At 37.1% G+C, this 27,875-nt stretch overlaps 1 protein-coding gene across 4 annotated transcripts in view; it reads left to right on the top strand.

Moving 5' to 3' along the window:
• Window positions 1-27,875, top strand: part of KIF27 (kinesin family member 27) — an 81,184-nt gene that overhangs the window by 22,505 nt on the left and 30,804 nt on the right. For all 4 annotated transcript variants that reach the window (XM_054689535.1, XM_054689534.1, XM_037494912.2 and 1 more), the window contains 6 exons: window positions 2,417-2,623; window positions 4,064-4,233; window positions 4,720-4,823; window positions 5,976-6,131; window positions 10,985-11,190; window positions 15,311-15,508. In XM_054689535.1, coding sequence (XP_054545510.1) covers window positions 2,417-2,623; window positions 4,064-4,233; window positions 4,720-4,823; window positions 5,976-6,131; window positions 10,985-11,190; window positions 15,311-15,508 — 1,041 coding nt within the window. The remainder of the gene's footprint in view (window positions 1-2,416; window positions 2,624-4,063; window positions 4,234-4,719; window positions 4,824-5,975; window positions 6,132-10,984; window positions 11,191-15,310; window positions 15,509-27,875) is intronic.

The following is a 27,875-nucleotide window of genomic DNA, read 5'->3' as shown; positions in this document are numbered from 1 at the left end:
CATTTTTACTTTTTATCCATTTTAGTGGTTTTTACTTAAAATTTGCTTTTGATATTAATAAAGCTATACCAGCTTTCTTTTGATTAATATTTACAATTTAATTTCCATATTATTCTATTTTTTGCTTTTTCTTTTAAAGATTTATTTATGCATACAAGAATTGGGGTGCAATATACACAATGGAATATTACTCAGCATTCAAAAAAAGATAAAGTCATGCAATTTGCAGCAACATGAATGGAGCTGAAAGGGATCATGCTCAGTGAAATAAGCCAGAAAGAAAAAGAAAAATACCAGAGGTCTCACTCATAGCAAGAATTTAGAAACCTAAATCAGGGGCCAGGAAAAAGACTAATTAATACAAAGTAAAAATCAAAATCAACAAACAACTATAAACCAGAGACATACTACAGTGGTAGGGAGGAGGGAGTAGGATCAAAAAAGGGGGATGGGAATTGTATGGGGACTATAACCAAGATGAAAGTGCATGCATTGTGCAAAAATGAAAAATGATATAAAAAATATATTAAAAATAAATAAATAAAAGTTCTTATACAAAAAAAATAAATAAAAATGAGTAGGAGTGGCAAACATAAAAAAAAAAAGAACTGGGGTACAGGTCAGAGGTGTTGGGGTGAGAGGATTCACCAGAGACAGAGTGGGGAACAGAACAGGTGGATTGACTGAAATACACTGCTGAGGGGAACAGCAGGTGAGTCAGGAGAGGTCTGCTGCACCACTTCGGTGGCTCCCTGGCTGGGGATCAAACTCATCTTGCAGTGGCTGCAGATAGCTTCGTAGGTTGCGTCTTAACCCCTTGTGCTACCAGGGAGGCCCCCACATTATTCTGTTTTCAGTTTTAAATCTTTCCACATCTGTTTCAGTTGTGTGTCTTGTGAGCAGATTAGATAATTTTACAATTATCTCTGACAGTCTCATTTCATTTATGAATTTCATTATGAATTTATATTTAGGTGAAAATGCCCACCATTGTGCTCTTTATGGAATACTTTTATGTATTTTTTATATTTACTTCATTAGTGTAGTAGTGGTATTTTTTTTTTGTAGTGCTTATCCTGGAGAGTTTACCATACATCCTTCACTTAATGAAAATGAATATTAATTAATACTTTTATCCTTTTTATAGATAATGAAGGGACTCTATTTAATACTTCCCAAATTTATATGCTGTTGATGATGTATTTTTATTTTATTTATTTTATTTTTTAAAGATTTATTTATTTATTTATACAAGAACCGGGGTACAGGCCAGATGTACGGGAGGGTGAGAGAATTCACCAGAGATAGAGCGAGGAACAGAACAGGCAGACAGACCAAAGACACTGCTGAGGGGAAGAGCGGACGCGACAGGAGAGGTCTGCAGCGCCTTGTGGGACCCTCCCAGGCTGGCTGGGTATCTAACCGGCGCTGCAGAGACTGCAGACAGCTTCACAGCGTGGCGCTCAACCGCCTGCACCACCAGGGGAGGCCCTGGTGTTGTATTTTTAATATTTCATTTTTATAGCTCAGTATCAACACAGTGAAACTTTATGACTTTTTTCTTATTAAAATGTTGTAGTACAGGCCTCCCCGGTGGCACAGCGGGTTGAACGCAGTGCTGTGAAGCTGTGCACGGCCTCTACAGTGATGGTTTGATCCCTGCCGGCAGCAGAGATGCCCACATGGTGAGGCAGATCTCTCCTGTCTCGCCCGCTGCTCCCCTCAGCAGTGTATTTCGTCAGTCTGCCTGTTCTGTTCCCCGCTCTATCTCTGGTGAATCCTCTCACCCTCCCGCACATCTGGCCTGTACCCCGTTCTTGTATAAATAAATAAATCTTTAAAAAAAAAAGGCCAACTACTTCCTTCCCCATTGGCAACTTCCCCCATATCCAACCCCCACTGCTGACATACAATTTGTTCTGCCTGTTTTCCAAGTTCCCCTTTTTCCCAGGCTCTCTTTAGCTCTGTGCTTTTTGCTTTGTTTTTCACGGAATAAAGGCCTTCACTTCCCTGCACCTATTACCACTTTTTGTTTCCTTTGTTGTTTGCAGTTCTTTCTTGTTTTTTCCACTTTGTCTCTTGTTCCTTCTTGGATTTCACTCAGAAAGCCCAAACTTTTATAAAAATCAGCTAATCAGCATGCTTCAGATTGGCACAGTAACCAATCAGTGTGTGGAGCATTATCTTTAGATGAGTATTTAACACTTTAAACTGTATTTGTTGCTGCTTATTCTTCAGAAGTTTTTCCCTTTGAGAATATCCTAGATTATTGTGAACTCTTGGAGGCTAGCCTTTGGCTAAATAGATTTTACTGTACTGTTAAAGTAGTTGCAGTTGGTCAATGTACAATTTATTTATCATCTATATATATGCTGAGGTTCTCTAGTTTTAAAATTCTCATCTTTCTTCTACAAAGAATGAAAAAATAATAGAACAACAACTTCTTGTGGATCAACTGAGTGAAGAACTAACAAAACTTAACCTGTCAATGACTTCTTCAGCTAAGGAAGTTTGTGGAGATGGGCCAGATGTCAGGACACCTGAAAAGAGACCATATACTGTACCATTTGATAATCATTTGGGGCATTGTATTTATATCCCAGCAAGATCAGATTCCAGGAAGGTAAAGTCTAAACATTAATTAATATATTTCTTACTTTGAGATTTGAAAAGCTAATATATATAATATTACACTGTATTTTTACAGTCTCAACAGGTTTTTTCTTGGTTTCATGGACCTTTGTGTATATTTTTTCTTTTAGACATGCTTGAGGTTAAAAGTTATTTAGTTTGATTTAGTCTATTTTCAGAATGACATTTATGTTTTATTCAGTCTTTTTTTTTTTTTTTTTAAAGATTTATTTATTTATTCATACAAGCACTGGGTACAGTCAGAAGCGCGGGAGGGTGAGAGAATTCACCAGAGCCAGAGCGGGAGCAGAGCAGGCAGAAGGACCGAAGTACACTGCTGAGGGGAGCAGCGGGCGGCAGGAGAGGTCTGCGCGCCATGTGGGACCCTCCTCCGGTGGCTGGGGAGAGGGAATTGAACCGGCGCTGCAGAGGCTGCAGGCAGCTTCGCAACCCAGCGCTCAACCGCTGCGCCACCGGGGAGGCCCTGTTTTATTCAGTCTTAAGCTTACTTAAGACTGCATAAAAATCAGTATAAAGTTTAGTTTTAATTTTTATTTATAAATGCATGTGTGGGTTAGTAAATACACACACACACACACACAAAATTTCATCAAAAGTTATCAAAGAACCTCTACTGTGGAAAAGACTAATTAGTAGATTAATGAATTTTGGTTTCTACTTAATTTTATGAAGGAATGTGAGATAAGTGAGATCTATGTGATGGTTACAGTCAGAGGGATAAGAAATACCAGAGGCAGGCTTGGGGGTGCACTAACAATGTTGTATAGTCCTGGATGTATGGCTATACCTGTGTGAGCCCCAACTTCCCTATCTGTCAGAATGGGAGTCACATGGGGTTCCCTACAGGGCCAGTTCATCACCTTAAGGTGAGACAGACAGTTGCTATCCTGCTCTATAGAGTTTTCAATTTTGAGTAGTTGGATTTTAAATTTTAAATCACTGTTGTTATTAATTTCAGTTTTACTTTGTAGTCTTTATGGTTGAACATAGTAAATTTTCATAGCATTTGGGAAAGAAGAAATTCAGGATTGAACTTTGATATCAATTACTTCAACTTAATTTTATATCACATCTTCTATACTAAAATGTTTCTTTTACTGTTGCGTAGTACTGTGAAAGAACTTCTTTTTCTGTCCATTCTTTTATTTATTTTTTCATGTTATATTAGTTTTTTCTCCTGATTATAAGTTATATATATATACACACACACACAGATATACTGATCTCTTTTTCCTATTTATTTGACTTACATGCGTACTCTTTGAATAGACAGAACTCTGTGGCCACTAATGGTTTGGCCCTTAAATTAAGTTCTTATTTATCATGTTAAGGAAATGGAAATCCTTAGTAGGATAAAAATAGACATCTTAAAAAAATCACTTTTTTGTTGTTGGGGGGGTATCCATGTAAGGTCTACACAAGCCCTTCTGTGTGCTCCCTGGATCGAGTAGTTGCCGAATTTCGATCACGAAGTCAGATGCTGCTGGGTCATATAGAAGAACAAGATGAAGTCCTCCACACTCAGTTTTCTGATAATAGTGATGATGAAGAATCAGAAGGCCAAGAGAAATCTGAAATTAAGTATGTTAAATATATACTGATTTAATATACTTATAATGTAAAATATATGTGTATATATACACACATACGTAAGATTTTTTACATTGAAGGTGCATTTTTATTTAATGTTAAATAGTTCTTGCTAACTGTACTGTCAGCTAATGTGTTATATGTTATTAAGCCAGTGGTCAAGCACAAGTCATCAGACTTACAATTGAAAAATAATTTGCATTTTATAACTTTCATAGTTACTGCATTTTAATTTTCAGAATTTTTTTGGATTTCCTATTCCTCTGCCACCGTGGCAGCAAACATGAATTTTCTGTTGGGTCCTCACATGGTAGAAGGGAGCCTTTTATTTTGAGGAATGTTAGTAAAATTCTGTTTTTTTTGGTACAATTAATAATTTTTTTAACATTAATGTCTCTTTTGGGGGAAACTTATTTGAGGGAAAATTGGAAAACACCAACAGACAAGTGACTATTGATACTGATTTTTTTTTTTTAGATGTAGCAGTCGTTCATGGATTCAAAAACCAAGCTCTGTTTGTTCTCTTGTTGAACTGGATGATATTCAGGAACAAACACAAAAGTCCAATTTGGGGAATGAAGGTACTAAGACTTTCTTAAGTAATTAGACCTAATGTTTGTAAGACACTTCTTTTTTTCTTCAGTTGATAATTTAAGAAGCATCTAAGAATTCTCAAAGATGGGAACTTGTCAGGATTGCTTTCCTGGTTGGTAGAACTTTCCTTATGTTTTCTATTTTACCTCTAATTTTTTGCTCTTTTTACTTCTTAATAACATTTCTGTTGGTCACTTCTGGCTAGAGTAATAGGCTAAATCTCACAGAATTTAGGACTTTATAGTCAAACCTGAGTTAATGTGCATTGTACTTTGACTGCTTTAAAAAAAACATCTTAAGTAAGTTTTAGGTGTCTGCTTCAGTCATTCACAGTACTGAGTCAGTAGTGATTACTGCCTATCCTTGACAACGTATTTGTCATCGAGCCAAATCAGTGTACTGAGAGCTTGTAATATTCTAGTACACAATAGATGTGAATTTTTATACAGTGAATAACAGTGTGAAAAATGTTTATTGCCCAAAACTATAGTATAGTAGGAGATTTTAACTTATTTCTCTTGATCTTTGAGTGGTAAAACACAAGAAGTATGAGTATGGAGAATATAAATAAACCTTACACTTAGAGAATAAAGATAATTTTTTAAGGAGCCTATGCTTATAATAAAAATTTGACTATGTCCCAAATAACACTGAAATAAATTTGAAAAATAGTATGGATAAGTGCTATTCAAATAGCCATCCTGAATTTTTGGTTACTGGAACTGCACTAAGTAGTCTATTGGAGACTGCATTCTCTGATTACAATAAAACTGGAAGTTAGTAGGAAAAAAAAACAAAAACAATACCACCTGGATGGAGATTTTGCACTGTTATTAAGCAAGAGATTAAAGAAAAACTCAAATTGCACAATATCTATAGGCAATGAAATACTATATCAGAACCTATGGGATATTATTAAAGCATCTTTGTCTCTCTTTTTAGGAAAGAAAATCTCTTACTGTAAGTTAGAAAGCTTAAGTCCCAATTGACATGTGTTATCACCTTCTTTCTCTGTGTGACCTTTCTCTGCTATCTCTGCTACTCAGAGTGCTGCTGTGTCTGCTTTCTTTTTAAACTCTTTTTCTGTTGAATATTATATAAGTAGATAGTTCATCAGTTCTGTTTCTTTTATTTTAAAGATTTGAAGATTGAATGTCTCCAGGAGAGCCAAGACTTGAATTTGCAAAAATTAAGGAATTCAGAGCTCATGCTTACTGAAGCTAAACAAAAAATGAGAGAACTTACAATTAACATCAAGATGAAGGAAGATCTGATTAAAGAATTAATAAAAACAGGTAATGCTATACCATGAACCAGTTCATATCAGAAAAAATGCTTCTGAAATTGCTTCTGATGTTGTAACATTTACTTCAGTTTTTGACACTCAGGACTACCCATTGTAACTTAAAGCTTAATATAAAAAGATGTATTTTAGAGCTAATATATGAAGAAGTTTAGCTATTCAAAGAACTTTGTTATATTGGAATTTCATCTATGAATTGTTCTAACTGGTATGCATTGTATTGTGTTAAAACTCTACAGCACTTAATGTTTTTTGCTACTTTGAACAATTCTTTCTTAAACATTTATTTTCATAGGAAAAATTAGAGATTTTTAATTTTCATCAATAAAAGAATACCCAAAATATTAACATTTTCATGAAATATATCACATAGCCATAAAAATTAACATCTTGGGCATTTACACTTCATATAATTATAAATTTCAGATGATTTCAGATATCTTATTTCCCTACATATTGACCTAACTTGTCAATATTCCTTTAGTCTCTTTAGTTGACTTACTTTTTTTGATCTTTTCTCTCTCAAGTTTTATTGATTTGTCACTCATTTATGTAACTATATATTTTGGGAACACAACATCATACCTCCATATATGTACCTGCCTCACTCATCCTCCACCAAAATCTCTAGCCACAGTTCAGTCACCTCTCCTCTCCCATCCTCTTCTCTCTCTACCCCCAGTGCCTCTCATTCCTCTGGTAATCACTATATTTTCACAGTCTATGAATATTCTTGTCATTTGTCAGTTTGTTTTCTTTGGTTATTTACATTCTGCAAATGAGTGAAACCATCCTGTAATTATCTTTTACTGTCTGATTTATTTCAATAGCATATTCATCTCAAAGTCTATTCATTCTGCTCCAAAAGGCACTGTTTTTTATCTTTTTAAATAACTGAATCATATGTTATTGAGTATATATTCCAAAATTTTCTTTATGTGCTAATCTGTCAGTAGGCATTTAGGTTGGTTCCATGACTTGGCTATTGTGGATAATGTTGCTGTGAATAAGGAGTGTGTAAATCTTTCAATATTAGTGTTTTCATACTCTTTGGATAAATACCTGGAAGTGGTATTGCTGGTCATATGGTATTTCCATTTTTATTTTTTAATGTATTTCCATAGAGTCTGCTCTAAATTGCATTCCCACCAAAGGTAATTGAGTGTTCCTTTTTCTCTACATCCTTGCCAATGTTTATTATTTCTATTCTTTTTGGTATAGGTCATTCTTACAGGGGTGAGGTGGTATTGCTGTTTTGATTTGCATTTCCCTTAATAATAAGTGGTTTTGAATAATTGTTCACATGCCTATAGGCCATCTGACATCTGCATGTCTTCTTTGGAGATGTGCCTATTTAACTCATGTCTTCATTTTTAAAACTTTTTTTTATTGAGGTAGCATTGGTTTATAACATTGTATATGATTTAGAAATATAGAATCATGTCCTTAAGGTATTTGTTACCACACCACACCCACCACCAAGGCACATGCAGTCCTCCACCATAGCGCATTGTTTCCTCACCTCTCTTCCCTCCCTTCTGGTAGCTTCAATTCTGTAGTCAGATTTCTAGGTTTTGTTTTTATTTGTTTGGTTTTACCTGACTGTTTGTTTTGTTTCTCTGTATTCCCCATACAAATATGATACCATCTGATATTTGTTTTTCTCCTTCTGACTTATTTCACTTAGCGTAATCTCTGGTTTCATCCATGTTGTCACAATGGCAAGACTTTATTTTTTTTATAGCTGAGTAGTATTCCATTGTGTATATATATAACACATCTTCCAAATTCATCGATCTGTATTTGAGTATTTATTGTTGTTTCCATGACTTGGCATGATTTTTTGTTATTGTGTTATTTACTGTTTATTGAGTGTTATGAGTTCTTGGATATTAGCCCCTTGGTTCTTATCCCTTGTCATATGTACGAATTGCAAATATTTTGTCCCATGTAGTAGGATGTCTTTTTGTTCTAGTGATAGTTTCATTCACTGTGCAGAAGCTTTTTAGTTTGATATAGTCCCAATTGTTTATGTTTCCCCCCCCTTTTTAAAAAATATTTATTTATGCATAAGAGTTGGGGTACAGGCCAGAGGTGTGGAGGGTGAGAGGATTCACCAGAAACAGTGTGGGGAACAGAACAGGTAGATTGAAATACACTGCTGAGGGGAGCAGCAGGTGAGACAGGAGAGGTCTGCTGCACCATGTGGGTAACTCCTGGCCGGCTGGGGATCGAACTTGTGCTGCAGAGGCTTTGGACAGCTTCTTAGGTTGTGTCTTAACCCCTTGTACCACCAGGGAGGCCCCTGTTTATGTTCCCTTGTGATTTTCTTGTTGTTGGTGATGAATTACAATATATCACTGAAGGTCTTCTGTCCATTTTGTTTGGGTTATTTTTGTTGTTGTTGGATTATATAGTACTTTATATATTTTTGGAAATTAGGTTGCCATAGCTTGCCATTCTGTATGAATTTAGTTTCATTTTTTTTTTTCATGTTTCCCAGTACCATTTGTTGAAGAGGCATTCTTTTTTCCATTTAATTGTTATGGCCCCTTTGTCAAAGATTAATGGTCAGTATTTTTGTGGGTTTGTTTCTGAGCTTTCTGTACCATTGGTCTGTATTTTTTTCGAATACCATACTGTTTTGGTTACTGTTGCTATGTAGTATAGTTGCAGTCAGGAAAAGTAATACCTCCATTTTATTCTTTTCTTTCAGGATTGTTTTGGCTGTTTGGCACCTTTTATTTCATAAAAATGTCATAATTATTTATTCCATTTCTAATTCTTTTCATTTGGGTTTTTTCCTCATCTTTGTGAACCTATAATAGTTTTATCAACTTTGTTTATCCTTGCAAGAATTAGCTCTTGGTTTCATTTATCTTTTGTGTTGTCTTTTGCTTTTTATTTCACTTATTTCTGCTATAATTTTTAATATTTCTTTTTTAGAGTTTGGCTTTATTTATTCATCTTTTTTCTAGTTTGTTCAGATGAAGAGTTAGATTGATTATTTGAGACTTTGCTCGTTTATTGCTGTGGGCCTGTGTTGCTGTTTATTTCCCTCTCGGTACTGCTTTTAGAGTATACCATAAGATCTAATAGCTTGTCTCTTTCATTTTTGTGAGTCTCCAGATAATTTTTTGTTTCTCCTTTGATTTCTTCATTATTCACAAGCTCTTTGTTTAGTATCCACATTTGAACTTTTCCTGTTTTTTTTTCTTTAAAAAAATATTTATTTATTTATACAAGCACTGGGTACAGTCAGAAGTGCGGGAGGGTGAGAATTCACCAGAGCCAGAGCGGGGAGCAGAGCAGGCACAAGGACCGAAGTACACTGCTGAGGGGAGCAGCGAGCGGCAGGAGAGGTCTGCGAGCCATGTGGGACCCTCCTCCTGTGGCCCGGGAGCAGCTGGAGATGGAACCGGCTCTGCAGAAGCTGCGGGCAGCTTCTCAACCCAGCGCTCAACCGCTGTGCCAGCGGGGAGGCCCCTTTTCCTGGTTTCTTTTTGTAACTGATTAGAGTGGATTCAGAAGATGTGGTATATGTTTACACAGTGGAATATTACTCAGCTATGAAAAGCAGGTAAACTCTTGTCATTTGCGGCAACATGGTTGAAACTGAATATTAGGAAATAAATCAAAAGGAAAAAGACAAATAGTGGATGGTGTCACTTATATATGGAATATAGAAAAACCAAGCCAAACAAATAACAAACCTTTGAAATATGTAGAATTGGGTCTTCCAGAGGCATATAGGGAGCAAAATGTGGAGAGGACACGCAGACTGTGGTGGAGGACTATGGCTGCATTGGTGGTGGGAATGATGTAGTAACATTCATCCAAAGAGGTGTGATGATATACTTCTAAGTCATGTTATAAACCAGTGTCACCTCGATAAAAAAAATATATTTCAAGTTCAATGGAATAAAAAAGGAAGAAGCCAATTCTAGATTAAAAGACTCTTACTAGACATAATTCTGGGCCTAGTTTGGATCCTGATTAAAACAAACTAATTATAAAAAACAAGTTAACACAATTGGGGATGTGAGAGTAGGGACAGTTGGCTATTAATATTTTTTAGGTATGACAGCGACTGTTTTGCTTCTACCCATATTTTGTGTAGGTGCTTATTAAAGTGTGTATAGGTGGGGCCTCCCTGGTGGTGCAAGGAGTTAAGACACAAACTATGAAGCAATCTGCAGCCACTGGAGCATGAGTTCAATCCCCACCCAGGGAGCTACCCATGTGGTGCAGCAGACCTCTCCTGACTCGCCCACTGCTCCCCTCAGCAGTGTATATCAGTCATTCTGCCTGTTCTGTTCCCCACTCTGTCTCTGGTGAATCCTGTCACCCCCCGCATCTCTGGCCTATACCCCATTTCTTATATGCATAAATAAATAAATCTTTAAAAAAAAGTGTGTATAGGTAACATGACATGACATCTGGGATTACTTTATAATTTTTAAGGAAATTAAAAGAAAATTGGCACAAATGAAGCAATTGAGGCAAAATCTTAATAATTCTTGAGTCTGGGTAATAGGAGTTCATTGTGTTATTTCCCTACTCTTGATATGTTTAAATTTTTTCATAATAGTTTAAAAAAAAAAGGGGGAACCAGAGGATTGAATGGGGCCAGATGGGAACAATTATTGAGGAACTAGTTATTAAGAGACCAGGTAGGAAGTTGTGTTTGGTGGGGCTGAGTGGGGAAAATGGACTTTTAATTCTTTATTAGTTACATTACCCACTTGTTTTTTAAGAGCAAAGCATTTTTATGTTTTTGATGTTTGACTTTGTTTTTTAAAATAATTATTTAGTAACAACTATATTATCATTTTTATGGTAAAGGTAAGGATGCCAAGTCTGTAAGCAAACAGTATTCTCTGAAAGTAACAAAACTTGAGCACGAAGCAGAACAGGCAAAAGTGGAATTATCTGAAACACAAAAGAGGCTACAGGAACTGGAAAACAAACATCTTTCTGATATTGCTTTGAAGGTAAAATTACAGAAGGAGTTCCGTAAAAAGATGGATGCTGCAAAGCTTAGAGTCCAGGTAATTTTCAAAATATAATTGAGAAAACTTACGTAAGGCCCCTGGCATTTGAATACTCTTATGCTTAGTTAGGGAAGTAAGTTTCTGTTTTTGCCAGCGAAGATACTGAATAGCAACTTTTCAGTAGTGCTGGTAGGTTTACATAATTTATAATCTGGGTACTACATTTCTTCCCTCAAAAAATACATTATTTTCATCCTTTTTTCCATAACCACATGGTAAAAATATTGAGAACCACAGAAATAATGTCCTTTTCTGAAGGACAAAAGATTACTAATTAGGGGCCTCCCTGGTGGCGCAAGGGTTAAGACTCAACCTATGAAGCTATCCACAGTCACTGCAGCAAGAGATTGATTCCCGGCTAGCCAAGGAGCAACCCACACGGCGCAGCAGAACCTCTCCTGACTCGCCCCGCTACTCCCCTTAGCAGTGTACTTGGGTCAGTCTGCCTGTTCTGTTCCCCACTCTGTCTCTGGTGAATCCTTCCCCCGCCACCCCCATCTCTGGCCTGTACCCCAGTTCTTATATGCATAAATAAATAAATCTTTTAAAAAAAGATTACTAATTAACACATATAAAAACATCTAGTATCTGTATGGCATTTTGCACACTCAACAAATGATAACTATTTCAAGACTGTTTCTGAAACCATAACAGTTCAAAAATTTTATTCTGCGAGAAATCTTCCATTACAGAGAGATTTTGTGTAAAGAAACCATTTCCAGGTTTGAACTGTTTACAGGACTACTTGCTAGTTTTATATATCATACTTTCCACTTTCCTTGAGAATACTTATTTTCAGAATCCATATTTTCACTTGGTGATTTACCTCAGAGTCTGGGATCAATCCTTTTTTATTACTTTTTTTTTAAGATTTATTTATTTATGCATACAAGAACTGGGGTCTAAGCTAAGGGGATAGGGGTTTGTGTGTGTGAGAGGATTCACCAGAGACAGAATAGAGAGCAGAACAGGTGTTATCTACTGAAGTACACTGCTGAGGGGAGCAGTGGGCGAGACAGGAAAGGTCTGCTGTGCCATGTGGGTTAGCTCCCAGCAGGGGATGGATCTTATGCTGCAGTGACTGGCAATAGCTTGATAGTGCTGAAACTTTACCTCCTGTGCCACCAGGGAGGCTGCCCTTTTTTATTACTTGACCCTCTAAGACCACTTAGTGCCTAAAAAAGTACTCAGTTTTTTTTTTTCAAAGTACTAATTTTAACAAAACATTATTAGAACAAAGCAATAAGTTTTTTTCTTTTTGTTTGTTATGAAATTTTATTTATAGTTTCATAGGTTTATGTCATAGCTTCAATTCTGATCATAATTCTCTTATTCAACATTAATAGTAATCAGAATTACTGATTTTCTAAAGAGTTTATATTTATCATATGCATTATTGTTTAAAACCTCCTTTGTGGATCTAGCAAAGTTTATTGTTTTTGTATCTCACAACTAAAATATTGAGATTAAAAGATTAAGTGAAAGATTATTTAGTAGGGTATGTGGATTATGATGTTCTTACTGTTTTCCGTTTTTCTTGCTGCATATCCTTTTTTGCTAGGGATTCTGATATGGAAAAAAGGACACAACCAATGTTACCTCAATTAAATGATTTACACAAAAACAATAAAAGTATTCTAGTTCCAATAATAATAATAAGAAGAAACAGAACTTAATTAAGCTCAAAAGAGAAATTTCATACAGCAGAGAATTGAAACAGGATTCACAGGTAGTTTTAGAAATTTCTGTGCCTTTGACATATCCATGCACGATTGATAGGCATGGGATGATGAAGGTGATGAAGTTGGTAGTGGGGATAGGAAAGGAAATAATAGTTACCATTTCTTAAGTGTCTACAAACTGCTCTATACATACTAGATGTTTTATGTGTATTATTTAGTCTTTATTTAATCCTTTGCAGTGGCTAGATTTACTCCATTTTACAAATGAGGAAACTAAGGTGTAGAGAGGTAATTCATTCAGTCACATATGTGTGATGACAATACTATTTTTCAGTACTAGTACATCTCATACCATTTAAAAATGTTGAAATACTGTGTTTTTGTTGGTATAATGAAGTTGTGTCCATTTTTTAAAGTTAAAGTTGTCTTTGATTAGAAAAATATAAAATCTGTATTCTTTATGTCTTTAGGTATAGAGAGTTATGTGCTGCATTAATATTTTAATGCAAATGAAGATACTCTTTTGACTCTGTGGAATAAGTGCAAATTGTTATCTATTACTTTAAAATAAGATTATCAGTATTTATACCAATATTTCCAGTATTATATGAAAAGTATTCTAAAATGCTTTTGGATTATCATTTTTGCTTCAGTGTTGTAATTACTGTCAAAAATAAATGGCAAATTGGTGCCCAAGTCCAGGTATGGGAATCTGTGGAGGCTCATGGCCTCTACCAGTGATACTCAAAGTATCCCTCTATAGATTGCTCCTTATTGGTCTACCATAATATAAAGGTAAGTGGGAGCCCAGCTTTCTCCTTCAATGGTCTTTACAAAAATGTCAGCTGGATCTAATAGTGTTCTTAGTCGTGCAGGCTGACAACAATAGTCTGTGACTAGCACCGGTCCCCAGATAGTGCTTTGAGTAGCTCTGCTCTAAGCTATTGTACCTCTGAATAGTTTAAAAATTAAAACAAAATGTGTTTAGATTAAAAATTTGTTGCCATTATAAATGAAGTAATTCATTGTAGTTTACATAATTTACAAATGACCCAACTTAACTTTTTTATATCACCTAAGAGGTACTTAGTACAATTCTACAACACATAATACAAGTCTGATATGATTGTGTCTTTGATCAGGATTTAATAAGAACACTCTATTATTTTTACCTGAAGTGGTAAACCTTTGAAAATGTTCACAAATTTTTAATACTGTCTGTAGGTAATTTCAGCTAAATAAGGGGAAGCTTAAGTTGATTAAAATAATAATTATAATGGATGGTCACTCCTAGGGAAAGTGGTATCAATTTCAATCACCTGAACTCAGTCATTAATGGTTTGGGTATAGCTGGGTATGAAAGAAAAGCAGTGGAAATATTGTGCAGTCACACAGAAAGAACAAATCTTGTGAAAACATCTCTAAAATAAGTAGGAAAAAGGGCCTTCCTGGTTGCACAGGGTTTAATGTCTCAGCACTATCAAGCTATCACCAGCCACTGCAGCATGAGTTCAATCCCTGACCAGGGAGCTAACCCACATGGCACAGCAGACCTCTCCTGTCTTGTCCACTGCTCCCCTCAGGAGTATATGTCCGTGGATCTGTCTGTTCTGCTCCCCACTCTGTCTCTGGTGAATCCTCTCACCTCCTGCACCTCTGGCCTAGACCCCTGTTCTTGTATGCATAATAAATAAATAAATCTTTAAAAAAATAAGTAGGAAAAAAAGGAGGTGGAGAATAGTCTGTCTTGTACACATATAAAGTTATCTGCATATAAATTATTTTTGGATGATAATTAATAAAATGCTTGATTTTGTGTTGGGAAACAAGACAGGAAGATTAGATATAAGAGTTTTAAAAAATGAAAGTTTAGGTTTGTGTTGTTTTATTATTTACATATTATAAATTTTTTTTTTAAGATTTATTTATTTATTCATACAAGCACCGGGTACAGTCAGAAGTGCGGGAGGGTGAGAGAATTCACCAGAGCCAGAGCGGAGAGTAGAACAGGCAGAGTGATGAAGTACACTGCTGAGGGGAGCAGCAGGCGGCAGGAGAGGTCTGCACGCCATGCGGGACCCTCGCCGGTGGCGGGGATTGAACCGGTGCTACAGAGGCTGCGGGCAGCTTCGCAACCCAGCGCTTAACCACTGAGCCACCGGGGAGGCCCTACAAATTATAATTTTTAATTAAAGCATTCATATAAGAGCAAAGTGACCAATTCTGTTGTTTGGTTGTCAGCATCAAAGTGTCATCATTCTTTATATCTGGTGAAAAGTTTGATGGTCACCCAATTGTAAAATTAGTAATAGAGAAAACAAGTATGAACATATTTCAAATCTAGGCAAAATGCTTACCCTTGCCATTGAATGAAAAGTTTACTTGAGGTTTATGAGATGCAGTTTTTCATTTTGAAATATTTCATATGATTACAGGTCTTACAGAAGAAGCAACAAAGTAGTAAGAAATTGGCATCATTGTCCATTCAAAATGAGAAACGTGCTAATGAACTAGAGCAGAATGTAGATCATATGAAATATCAAAAGGTACAGCTACAAAAAAGGCTTCGAGAAGAAAATGAAAAAAGGAAGCAACTGGATGCAGAAATTAAGCGGGATCAACAAAAAATCAAAGTAATATTGTCATACTTTCCTGCTAAACATAATGTGAAATGTTAAATGGCTCAGAGATAATGAAGCCCAAGGTCTTGATTCACTTGGCTTTGGAGATATCTAGCCTTGGCCTGTCCTTGCTGTCCTCATTCAATTTAAAGCTCTGTTCATTTACATAGTAAAAGCTATTTATTGAATACTGAGTATTGTCTTGAAGGCTTTGATGTCACAAAAGAAAGTATAGTCACACAGTTTCTCTAGTAGGCCTTACCTTTAGTTGAATCTGTCAAAAAACAAAAGTATGATAAAGCCAACTTTCTAAATAAAAGCTAACATTTGAATAGGACTTCCCATATTCATAGTGCTTTGACATGGATTGTCCATGTGCTTGCATGAAAAAAAATGTACCACGTTATAGTGAGCAGAAGAGTGATCAGACCTGTATGCCTGGCAGCTCTGTGGAATAGCTGACTGGGGAGGAAATACTAGCTTCTGCCTGGGCTCTAGCGCCAGGCTAGCATAGCACTCTCATTTCCTACCTGGATCATTTATTGGTAAAATTGTTTACCCTCTATCTCATCTAAAAATGTTATAGGGCCTCCCCGGTGGCGCAGCGGTTGAGCGCTGGGTTGCGAAGCTGCCCGCGGCCTCTGCGGCGCTGGTTCGATCCCCGGCTGCTCCCCGGCCACCGGAGGAGGATTCCACATGGTGCGCAGACCTCTCCTGCCACCCGCTGCTCCCCTCAGCAGTGTACTTCAGCCCTTCTGCCTGCTCTGCTCCCCGCTCTGGCTCTGGTGAATTCTCTCACCCTCCCGCGCTTCTGACTGTACCCAGTGCATGTATAAACAAAACAAACAAATATAATAAATAAATAAAAACATGCCTCTATTAAAAAAAAAATGTTATTAATCATAATAAGGCCCTTGCTTTTTAGGGCTTTTTTGAAGAAGGCATGGTTGCTAATAATTGAAATGTTAAGCTGAGCCCGAGATATAGAACATAGAGAAATCCTAAATTAAAAATTTTAGAATATAATCTTTTCTCACACCTTAAGAAAAAAAAAAAATCACAGAATTTGGTAATGGAAGGGAACCCAAAGACTATTTAAGCCAAGTCACTCCTTTTTTTTTTTTTTTCCTCAAATTACATTTATTGGGGTAATGTTGGTTTACATCATTGTATCTGCTTTGGGGATTATAGGTTTAAACCTTTACAAATACGTATTTTTACACTATGCCCACCACCAGAGCCCCAGTAATCCTTCACCATGTTCCACTGGGCCCCTTTCTTCCCCCACTCCCACTCTGCTGCCTTCCCCTTCTGGTTGCCTTAATTTTGCAGTTAGATATTCTTTTTATATTTTTAAACAGCTTTATTAAGATACTTCACAAACCATGAAATTCACCCACTTAAAGTATATAATTCAGTGGGTTTTGGTATATTACATAATTAATTTTTATAAGCTGTGGCAAAACATATCACATGAAATTTACCATTTTAACCATGGTTATGTGTACAGTTCAGTGGCCTTAATTACTTTCACAATGTTGTGTAACTCATCACCATCATCTATTTATAAAACATTTTCATCACTTTAACAGGTATTCTGTAAGCATTAAACAAAAACTGCTCATTCCCTTCCCTCCCTCCCCCCAGTTCCAGGCAACCTTTAATCTACTCTATTTATTTGCCTGTTCTAGATATTTCATAAAAGTGAAATTGTACAGTATTCATCCAGTGTCTGACTTATTTCACTTGGCATAATGGTTTTCAAGGATCATACGTTGTAGCTCGTATCAGAACTTCACTCATTTTAAGGTAGAATAATATTCCATATATGCATATACTACATTTTGTTTATTCATTAATCTATTGACAGACACTTGGCTTGTTTCCACCTTTTGAATATTGCTGTGATAAACATTGGAATACAAGTACCTGTTCAAAACCCTGCTTTCGAAATACCTAGGAATGGAATTGCTGGGTCATATGGTAATTCTGTTTTTAGCTTTTTGAGGAAATACTAACTGTTTTTAATACTGGCAGCACCATTTTCACCAGCAATGTATGAATGTTCCAGATTTCTTCACATCTTTACCAACACTTGTTATATTCTCCTTTTTTATTATAGTCATCCAAATACATGTGAAGGGCTATCTCATTTGGTTGTAATTTGCATTTCCCTGGTGACAGCTGTTGTTGAGTATCTCTTCCTCTGCTGATTGGCTATTTATATATCTTCTTTGGAGAAATGTCTATTCAAGTCATTTACTTTTTAATTGGATTGTTTGTCTTTTTATTGTGGGGTTCTATGAGTTCTCTATATACTCTGGACATTAAACTCTACCTACATATAACTTGCAGGTATTTTTTACTATGCTGCAGGTAGTCTTTAAACTTACGAGATAATATTTTTGATGTACCAAAGTTTATAATTTCTATGAAGTCGTTATTTTTTTGTTGTTGTTGCATTTGCTTTTGGTTTTATAGCTAAGAATCCATTTTCAAATCTAAGGTCACAAAGATTTATTGGTATGTTTTCTCCTAAGAATTTTTGGTTTTAGCTCATATTAAGGCCACTGATCCATTTTGAGTTAATTTTTGTATTTGGTGTGAGGTAGAGTTCCTTTTGCATATAGAAATTCACTTGTCCCAGCACCATCTGTTAAAGAGACTATTCTTTTCCCACTGAATATTCTTGGTGCCCTTGCCAAAAATCAATTTGCTATAGATTTGTGGATTTATTTGTAAACTCTTAATTTTATTCCATTTTTCTATGTTTATTCTCAGGCAGTACCATACTGTCTGGAATACTATAAAACTTGGGTAGTAAGTTTAGAAATTGGGAAGTAAGTCCTCCAATTTTCTTCTTTTTTGAGATTGTTTTGGCTATTTGAGCCCCCTTGCAATTACATATGAATTTAAGGATCAATTTTTCCATTTTTGTTAGAAAGGTCATTGTATTTTGATGTGAGTTGCATTAGATATGTAGATCTCTCAGAATGCTGTTGACATCGTGACAATATTAAGTCCTCTCCATCAACATGGGAGTATTTCAATTTATTAAGGTTTTTATTTAATTTCTTCAGGTCTTATTTAATTTCTTCCAGCAATGTTTTATAATTTTTACTGTATGAGTGTTTAACCTCTTTGGTTAAAATTATTCCAAATATTTTATTGTTTTAGATGTTACTGTGAGTGGAATTGCTTTCATAACTATAGAAGTAGTCAGCATTATTTATCTTCAGTCAATACTATGCTAAGCATTTAAGTTATCCCATCTAATTCTTTTTTGTCCTATATTTCCAATTTTTTTTCTCTTAGGTTCTTTGAACATCTTAAGATTTTTCCTTCATCCTAAAATTATCCTTCTTTAACCTATTTTCCCTTCAGTTACTCTTTTTTCACCTCCCAGATTATAAACAAACTTCTCGGAAAAGTTTATTGCATTCACTTCTGTTTCCTCTGCTCGCCTCGCCCTCTTTTCCTCTTCAGTCTGGTGTCTGTCTCCTGACCATGAACTTCAAAGCTCTTTAGAAGTTCAATGCTCTGTAACTAAAGCCCTTACCATAACACCTCAGTTGCATCCAGCATAGTTCATCACTCCCTCCATCTTGAAATATTTTCAAGTGAAATTACACTTTCTCTATTTGATTGCTTGTTCTCCATCTTTGCTAGCTTATCCTGCGCTACCATTCTGTTACACCTGGGAATTCTGCTCTCCCTTGTCTACCTTTCCCTGATGATTCCTATAAAGCCCATGACTGGTATAGTTCGTAGTCTGGTCTTGCTTTTAGCTTAGAGCATGGAAGTATTTTGGCTTTTTCTCTTCTATTGGCATTCTAAATCCCTGTTCTAGCCTGTGCCCTCTACTCTGTCCTCAGTGATTTCATCTTTTTGTCCATGGCTACAGTTAAATGCTGACAACTCTCAGATTTAATCCTTAATTATAAATTTGCCCTTGGAGCTTTGAATTCTTATATCCAGCCACTTATGTCTTCATTGGGCTGTCTTATAGATGATCTACCTATTTACAGCCCCACTAACCCCCTTCCATGCTCCCTTCATAGGGGAGAAAATTGGAAAACTTTCTAATGTGCATTTCATTCTATTCATTTGGGTACTGTCCTCTTTGCCTCTGCCCTCTGCCCTCTTTTTCATCTCATATCCAGTGAATGAACCACTAATTCCTATAGATTATATTGATATCTTCTTGATTGTGTATAATTCATATTTGTACTGTCAATAACATAGTATCTTTGTCACAGTCTTTCCTCCAACATTTTGAGGTCTTTGAATGTCAGCTTCTCATCTCTCATTGAATATGCCTTAAACTGTCATTGTACTCTTCAAATCTATGCTTATGAAAAAAAATTTGGTCAAATTACATAGGAATTTGAATGCTGAAATGGAACTCTACCTATAACTTAAACTTTTTGCACTCCTATCTAGGGCGATTTGTTCCTTCTAGATATAGCTCACATCTTAGAGAAATGACCCATTAAAAGTAGAGAATGAGAATTTCAGAAATTTATTATAACAAATTTCAGATTGTTATCTGCCCCAGAGATAAATTGAAGATTCCACTACTTCATGCAAAAACAAAAATGCTCATAAACCCTAAAGGGCATCTTGTCCTCTATTTGAGACTAACTTTCTGGCACTGTTAACCCATTTTTCACTTGACTAGGCCATTCCCAGGGAATACTATGACTTCTGCATAGGCTGTCCTTAGAGCAGCAGTTCTTTTTTTTTTTTTTTTTTTTTAAATATTGAATTTTATTTTATATTCCCCATACAATTGCAAACGCCCCATTCTGACCCATCCTTTCCCTCCCGCCCCCAGCCCCAAAAAGTGTCTCTGGTTCATAGTTTTTTGTTGATTTTGATTTTTCACTTTCTTATATTCATTTTCCTGGTCCCTTATTTAAGTTTTCTAGATTCCTGCTATGAGTGAGACCATCCGGTATTTTTCTTTTTCTTTTGGCTTATTTCGCTGAGCATGATCCCTTCCAGTGCCATCCATGTTGCTGCAAATTGCATGTGTTTATCTTTTTTGAATGCTGAGTAATATTCCATGGTATATATGTACCACATCTTCTTGATCCAGTCATCTATTTTTGGGCATTTGGGCTGTTTCCAAAGCTTAGCTATTGTAAACAGTGCTGCTATAACATAGGAGTGCAGGTGCTCTTTGGAATTGATGTTTCTGTGTCCTTTGGGTAAATACCTAGGAGTGGAATTGCTGGATCATATGGAAGCTCTATGTTTAGTAGGTCCAGAAATCTCCACACAGCTCTCCATAGTGGTTTGGACCAGTTTGCACTCCCACCACAGTGCAGGAGAGTTCCTTTTCTCCACTCCTCGCCAAATTGGTGTTGCTAGTTTTTTTAATATGTGCCATTCTCACTGGTGTGAGATGGTATCTCATGGTAGTTTGATTTGCATTTCCTGATTACAAGTGATGTGAACATTTTTTCATATGTCTGTTGGCCATTTGCATTTCCTCTTCAGAGAAGTTTCTTTTAGCTTTTGCCCATTTTTTGACTGGATTATTTTCTTTGTTGTTGCTGAGTCTCATCAGCTCTTTGCAGATTTTTGTGATCAGTCCTTTATCATTAGTGTTGGGTGCAAAAATGTTCTCCCAGTTGGTGGGGTTTCTCTTTGTTTTTGTTATTGTCTCTTTTGCTGTGCAGAAGCTCTTTAATTTGATGTAGTCCCAGCTGTTTATCTTTGCCTTCACTATCACTGCTTTGGGTGATGTGTCTGTAAAGATGTCTTTGATGTGCAAATCCCGTAGTGTTTGCCTATTTTCCTTCTATGTATTTTATGGTTTCAGGTCTTATGTCTGGTCTTTTAATCCATTTTGAGTTGATTTTTGTGTATGTGTGAGGTAGTGGTCAAGCTTCATTCTTTTGCATGTAGCGACCCAGTTTTTCCCAGCACCATTTATTGAACAAACTTTCTTTGCTCCAATGCATAGTCTTTGCTCCTTTGTCAAAGATTAGTTGACCATAAATCTGTGGGTTTATTTCTGGATTTTCTATTTGATTCCATTGGTCTGTATGTCTGTTCTTGTTCCAATACCATGCAGTTTTGATGATTATGGCTTTGTAGTATAGTTTGAAGTCTGGGAGTGTGATGCCTCCATTTCCTTCTTTTTTTTTCAGTAGAGCTTTGGCTATTCGGGGTTTTTGGTGATTCCATATGAATTTCATCATAATTGTTCTATTTCTTTGAAGAATGCCATTGAGATTTTGATTGGAATAGCATTGAATCTGTATATTGCTTTTGGTAGGATGGCCATTTTAATAATGTTTATTCTTCCAATCCATGAGCAGGGGATGTCTTTCCATTTCTTTGTGTCTTCTTCTATTTTCTTTAACAGTGTTTTATAGTTTTCTTTGTATAGGTCCTTTACCTCTTTTGTTAGATTTATTCCAATATTTGATTTTTTTTGTTTCGATAATAAGGGGTGGTTTTTTTGATTTCTTCTTCTTCAGATTTATTGTTTGTGTATAGGAAGGCTACTGACTTTTGCGTGTTGATTTTGTATCCTGCCACTTTACTGAATTGATTGATGAGTTGAATTAGTTTTTTCTGTGAGATTTTGGGGTTTCTATGTATATTATCATATCATCTGCAAATAGTGATAGTTTGACTTCTTCTTTTCCTATTTGGATTCCTTGGTGTCTTTCTCTTGTCTTATTGCTCTGGCTAGGACTTCCAGTATTATATTGAAAAGCAGTGGTGAGAGTGGACATCCTTGTCTTGTTCCAGATCTTAATGGAATTGCTTTCAGCTTTTCACCATTGAGAATGATACTGGCTGTTGGCTTGTCATAGATGGCCTTTATGATGTTGAGGTATGTTCCTTGTATCCCAGAATTTCAAGGGCTTTTTATCATGAATGGGTGTTGCACTTTGTCGAAAGCTTTCTCAGCATCTATTGATATTATCATATGGTTTTTTATATTTCTTTTGTTGATGTGTTGGATAACGTTGATTGATTTTCGGATGTTAAACCATCCTTGTGCCCCTGGAATGAATCCAACTTGGTCGTGGTGAATTATTTCTATGGATACATTGTTGGATTCTGATAGCTAAAATTTTATTGAGGATTTTTGCATCATGTGTTCATTAGGGAGATTGGCCTATAGTTTTCCTTTTTTGTGTTGTCCTTATTCGGTTTTGGTATTAGTGTAATGTTGGCTTCATAGAACGTGTTTGTATTGTCCCTTCCTTCTCAATTTTTTGGAAGAGTTTGTGAACAGATAGGCACTAATTCGTCTCTGAATGTTTGGTAGAATTCATTTGTAAATCCATCAGGTCCTGGGCTTTTGTTTGGGGAGGTTTTAATTACCATTTTCAATTTCGCTGCTTGTAATTGGTCTGTTTAGGTGTTATTTTTCTTTATCTAGCTTTGGGTGATTGTAGAGTTGTAGGAATTTGTCCATCTCCTCTAGATTGTTGAACTTGTTTCCATATAACTGTTCATAGTAGTTACTGATTATCTTTGATTTCTGCTGTGTCCGTTGTGATTTCTCCTCTTCATTTATGATTCTGTGTATTTGTGCTTTCTCCCTTTTTTCCTTTGTGAGCCTGGCTAGGGGTTTGTCTATTTTATTTATTTTCAACAGAACCAGCTCTTGGTTTCATTGATCTTTTGGATTGTTTTTTTAGTTTCAAATTCATTTATTTCTGCTTTGGTTTTTATTATTTCTTTTCTTCTACTGGTTCTGGGGTTTTTTTGTTGTTCTTTTTCTAGATCTTTGAGCTTCGAGATTAGGTTGTTTTCTTTGAGTTCTTTCTTGTTTTTTGATGTGAGCTTCTATTGCTATATTTTTCCTCTTATACTACTGCTTTTGCTGCATCCCATACATTTAGGATATTGGTGTCCTCCTTGTCATTCATTAAAGAATTTTTTAATTTCTTCTTTGATCTCCTCGTTAGTCCAGTGGTCTTCCAGTAATGTGGCTTTTAATCTCCATGAGGTAGGATAGTTCCTTGCCTTCTTTTTATGATTTATTTCTAGTTTGATGCCTTCGTGGTCAGAAAAGATGGTTGGTATGATTTCAATCTTGGTGTATCTGTTGATGTTTGTCTTGTGCCCCAGTATGTGATCGATCCTGGAGAATGATCCGTGTGCGCTTGAGAAAAATGTGTACTCCGTTTTTTTTGGGTTTAGTGTTCTATAGATGTCTGTTAAGCCCAAATGCTCTAGGTCCTTATTTTAGAGCTTTAGTTTCTTTACTTATTTTTTGTCTTGTTGATCTATCCATTGTTGATAGTGGTGTGTTGAAGTCTCCCACTACATATGTGTTTTCTCTGATGTCTGTTTTCAGAGAGGACAACAGTTGTCTGATATATTTTGGTGCTCTTTCGTTTGGTGAGTATATGTTAATGAGTGTTATTTCTTCTTGAATTATTGTCCCCTTAATCATAATGTAGTGACCATTGGGGTCTCTTTTTATTTTTTTGAGTTTGAAGTCTGTTTATCTGATATAAGTATAGCTGTTCCTGCTTTCTTTTTTGGCCCATTTGCTTGTAGGATTGTTTTCCATCCTTTGACTTTGAGCCTATTTTTCTTTTGTAGCTAAATGTGTTTTCCTGGAGACAGCAAAAGGTTGGGTTTTGTTTCTTAATCCAGGCTGCAACTGTGTCTTTTTATTGAAGAGTTTAGTCCATTTACATTTAGAGTTAATATTGATATGTTAGCATCTGTATTTGCCATTATGTTTGTCTTTCCTTTGATTTTATTTATTTATTCTTTTAATAACTTTTTTTTTTTTTTGGTCTTCTTTCGTTGTTATTCGTCCCTCTGAGGTTCTGGCTTTAGGATTCCTTGTAGTATTTTTTGGAGTGGGGGTTTAGTCGCAATGAAATTCCGGAGTTTCTCTTTGTCTGGGAAGGTCCATATTCTTTCTTCATGGAGGAAAGAGAGCTTTGCGGGATAGAGTATTCTTGGTTGGCATCTGTTTTCTTGGAGTCTGTTGACTATGTCCCTCCACTCTCTCCTTGCCCGTAGTGTTTCTTCAGAGAAGTCTGATGTCAGCCTGATTGGTTTTCCTTTGAATGTTATCTGTTTCTTCCCTCTTGTCAGCTTCATTATTTTTTCCTTGTCCTGGATTCTTGGAGAGCTTTACTATTATGTGTCTTGCTGTGTTTTTTTTCCTTTCGTCGTGGAAGTTTGGTGTTCTTCTTGCTTCTTGTATATCAATTTCAGCTCCTTCTTCTCATTTGGGAAGTTCTCTTCAATTATATCCATAAATATTTTCTCTGTTCCTACATCTCTCTCCTCTCCTTCTGGAATTCCTATAACTCTTATATTTCCTTTCCTCATGGAGTCAGATAGTTCCCGAAGTCTTTCTTCATTCTTTTCCTTCGTACTTCTCTTCCTTTTCTGTTTGGTTCTTTTTATTTTCTGTGTCTTCAAGATTACTTATTCGTTCTTCCATTTCATCTATTCTGCTTTCATTGCTTTTCCCAGAGTTCTTTAGTTCCTCCATTAATTCTTTGATCTCCTGCATTTCTCTTACTTCCCTCTTTAGGGACTCAATTTCCTTCTTCTGATCTATCACTTTTTAATCATGGCAATTTTAAATTCTCTTTCTGGAAGGCTCAGAAGTTCTTCCAAGTTGCTGTCGTTGCAATCTGGGGAGTGGTTTTCTTTTTGTGGTGTGCTTCTTTCCTGAGGAGTTTTTTAGGTTGCGTGTGGTTCTTCTACTCCCTACTGTCTGTTTTCTAATTTGTCGTATGCGTTGGGACACTGTGTTGCTCGGACTGACTGACATCTTGGGTGAACTTCTCCGCTCCCCTCTGGCTCTTCCAGGAGCCATCTCTGTCTTCTGGGGAGCTTTCTGCTGGTTTTAGGCAGTTTTTACTGAGAAATATCCCTGTTCTCAAATGGCGAAGCGGGATGCAGTCCCTGCGCCCGGTTTCAGGCACACTCTTCTGCGCGCACCCGTCTGCCCCGGACGTGGGTGCCTGCTCCCTCTGTGGGCTCAGACTGCTGGTCGGAAGGGGCCTGGCGTGGAATAACTTCCCGGCTGGCCACTGGGTCCTCCAGAAACCTGCCCTTTTCAAGCAGTCTTAAGAAATGTCCTGTTTTATAGGGTGTTAGTGACTTTTTTTTTTCCTGGTCGCTAGGTGGCGCCAGAGATCTCTCCTATTGTCCTTGGGGGCTGTTTCGCCTCCCCCACCCCGTGGGACAGAGAACAGAGCGGGAATGGTAGGGTAACACCTCAACAGCTTTGGGGTGCTGTGTCTGCCTTGTGCCCCACCGTCGTGGAGAAACCACGCCCCGAATTTTCGTGCCCCGGGTCTCAGTTCAAAGCCCTCAGTTCCAGGACGCGGGCTGTAGCCCAGTTCAGTGGCGCGGGAATGGCGCCTTTTGCACCGCTCCGTACCTGGGCACCTGGTTCCTGCTTCACTCAGGGAGGGACCTTCATCAGTGAGGACCTCCTCGCGTCTCCCCGCAAGCCTAGGTCGCAGGCGCGGGGACCTGGGCAGCCGCGATCCAGGTCTGCACTTGCTTTTCAAGCGCGCCGAGCGAGCCGCTTTCCCGCGCCAGCTTACCGGCAGCCCGGGCTGTGTGCGCGTCTCCCGGGGTCTTTGTTCTTTCTAATGGCGCCCGGAGCCGTTCGCTCGCTGGCGCGGCGAATCCTGCAGGGTTCGCCTCAGCTCCCGTTCACGGGGTGTGGTGGCTGCAATAGTTCCTTTCCACTCACAGTCCCGCTTGCTGCGTCGTTTGTTCTTGTGGGCCGTTTTGGTTTGTTGTTTCCTCCTCTCTGCTGGTCGGAGAGTGCCGCCTCTGTGGGCGGGGGAGGGGAGCAGGGTTCTGCGCTTCCTCCCTTCTAGTCCTCTTTTATTGAAGATTCCACTACTTCATGCAAAAACAAAAATGCTCAAAAAAAAAAAAATGCTAAACAAAATGCTCAAACAAAAAAAAAAAAAAAAATGCTCAAACAAAAAAACCCTAAAGGGCATCTTGTCCTCTATTGAGACTAACTTTCTGGCACTGTTAACCCATTTTTCACTTGACTAGGCCATTCCAGGGAATACTATGACTTCTGCATAGGCTGTCCTTAGAGCAGCAGTTCTTAACTCAAGTCCATTGATGAGCTATGAAGAAAAAGTATGGAAACCTTTGAAATTGTGGGCCATGCGGTGATCTTGCAATTTTACTTCTTAAGCACCAATTTCCTCATTTATAAAGTGGTATATATACTAGCTCTTCTCTCACAGGATTACTGTGAAGATTAAATAGGGTAAAAAAAATGATAAAGACAAAATGTCTAAAGCAACATGTAAAAGAGGGGATTAGACTTACTGCATTATACTTTTAAGGAATATATGGAAAACAGGAATAGTAGAGTCAGCTCCAAGTATAAAGTGTTTTTATTTCAGCATCCTGAAGTTCTGAGACTATGATGGATTAAAGTAGAACTATGAGCTAGAACTAAGGAGACATGAAAAGTTAATGGGTAGTAAATATAATAGAGTCCAAACTTGCTCAAAATACAACTCAGATGGGCATAGAAAATGTATTTAGCCTATCGCAGACTGGTTTCTTCATTATTACTCCCACTCTATGTCCTTTCCCAGTACATGTCATAATTGGTAGAAATATGGTGGGAACTAACCAAATGCCCAGTCTGTTAAAACCTTATTCTGATAATTTGAACATTCCCTTTGAATAATTAGTTCTTCTGTATAAGAATACTTAAGCTCTTAGCCACTTCCTTCCTGTGGTTCTCTAAGACAGAATCCGGTATATGGATTAGTTGGGTGCATAGCTCTTATTGCATCATGGGAGTTAAAGGAGAAGGGATCTCCTGAGTTTTAGTTGACTCATGGATATGATCTATTAGAATCTGCTCTCCCTTGTCTGCCTTTCCCTGGTGATGCCTATAAAGCCCATGACTGGTATAATTCATAGTCTGGTCTTGCTTTTAGCTTAGAGCATGGTGGTATTTTGACTTTATCTCTTCTATTGGCGTTCTAAAGCCCTGTAGAAGCTAATAGGCCTTTCCTCTAGCTTGCTAGTTCAGTTGCCAGTCTTCCAGTTTTGATGTTAATTCCCATGATAACTGATTTCCTATTGCTCTAAACTCAAGGTGCGCGTCTCCTGAGGCTGAGGGGTTCAGTTAGTCTCTTTCTGGACTCTGCTTCTCTGCTCTATGAGCAAAGCTGGGCAGCCCCATGTGAGTGTGGGGCCTCTGCGCTGCAGTCTGTATTCACTCTGCCTTCAGTGATCCCTTCACTTAACACATCCTTTATGGGCCAGAGCTCAAGAGGGAAATTGAGCACACATCTTTCTTACTGTTTATTTTCTCCTTTCTGCCATTTCCAGGACTGGAAAATGGTTGCCTTTCCTTTTTACCTGT

The sequence above is a fragment of the Talpa occidentalis genome, unplaced genomic scaffold (genome assembly GCF_014898055.3).
Source record: "Talpa occidentalis isolate TD23 unplaced genomic scaffold, MPIMG_talOcc4v2.1 talOcc4.7, whole genome shotgun sequence".
In the NCBI taxonomy this organism is placed as follows: Eukaryota; Metazoa; Chordata; class Mammalia; order Eulipotyphla; family Talpidae; genus Talpa; species Talpa occidentalis.
The sequence above is the reverse complement of the archived record's forward strand: the minus strand, read 5'-3'. Positions and strand labels throughout refer to the sequence as shown.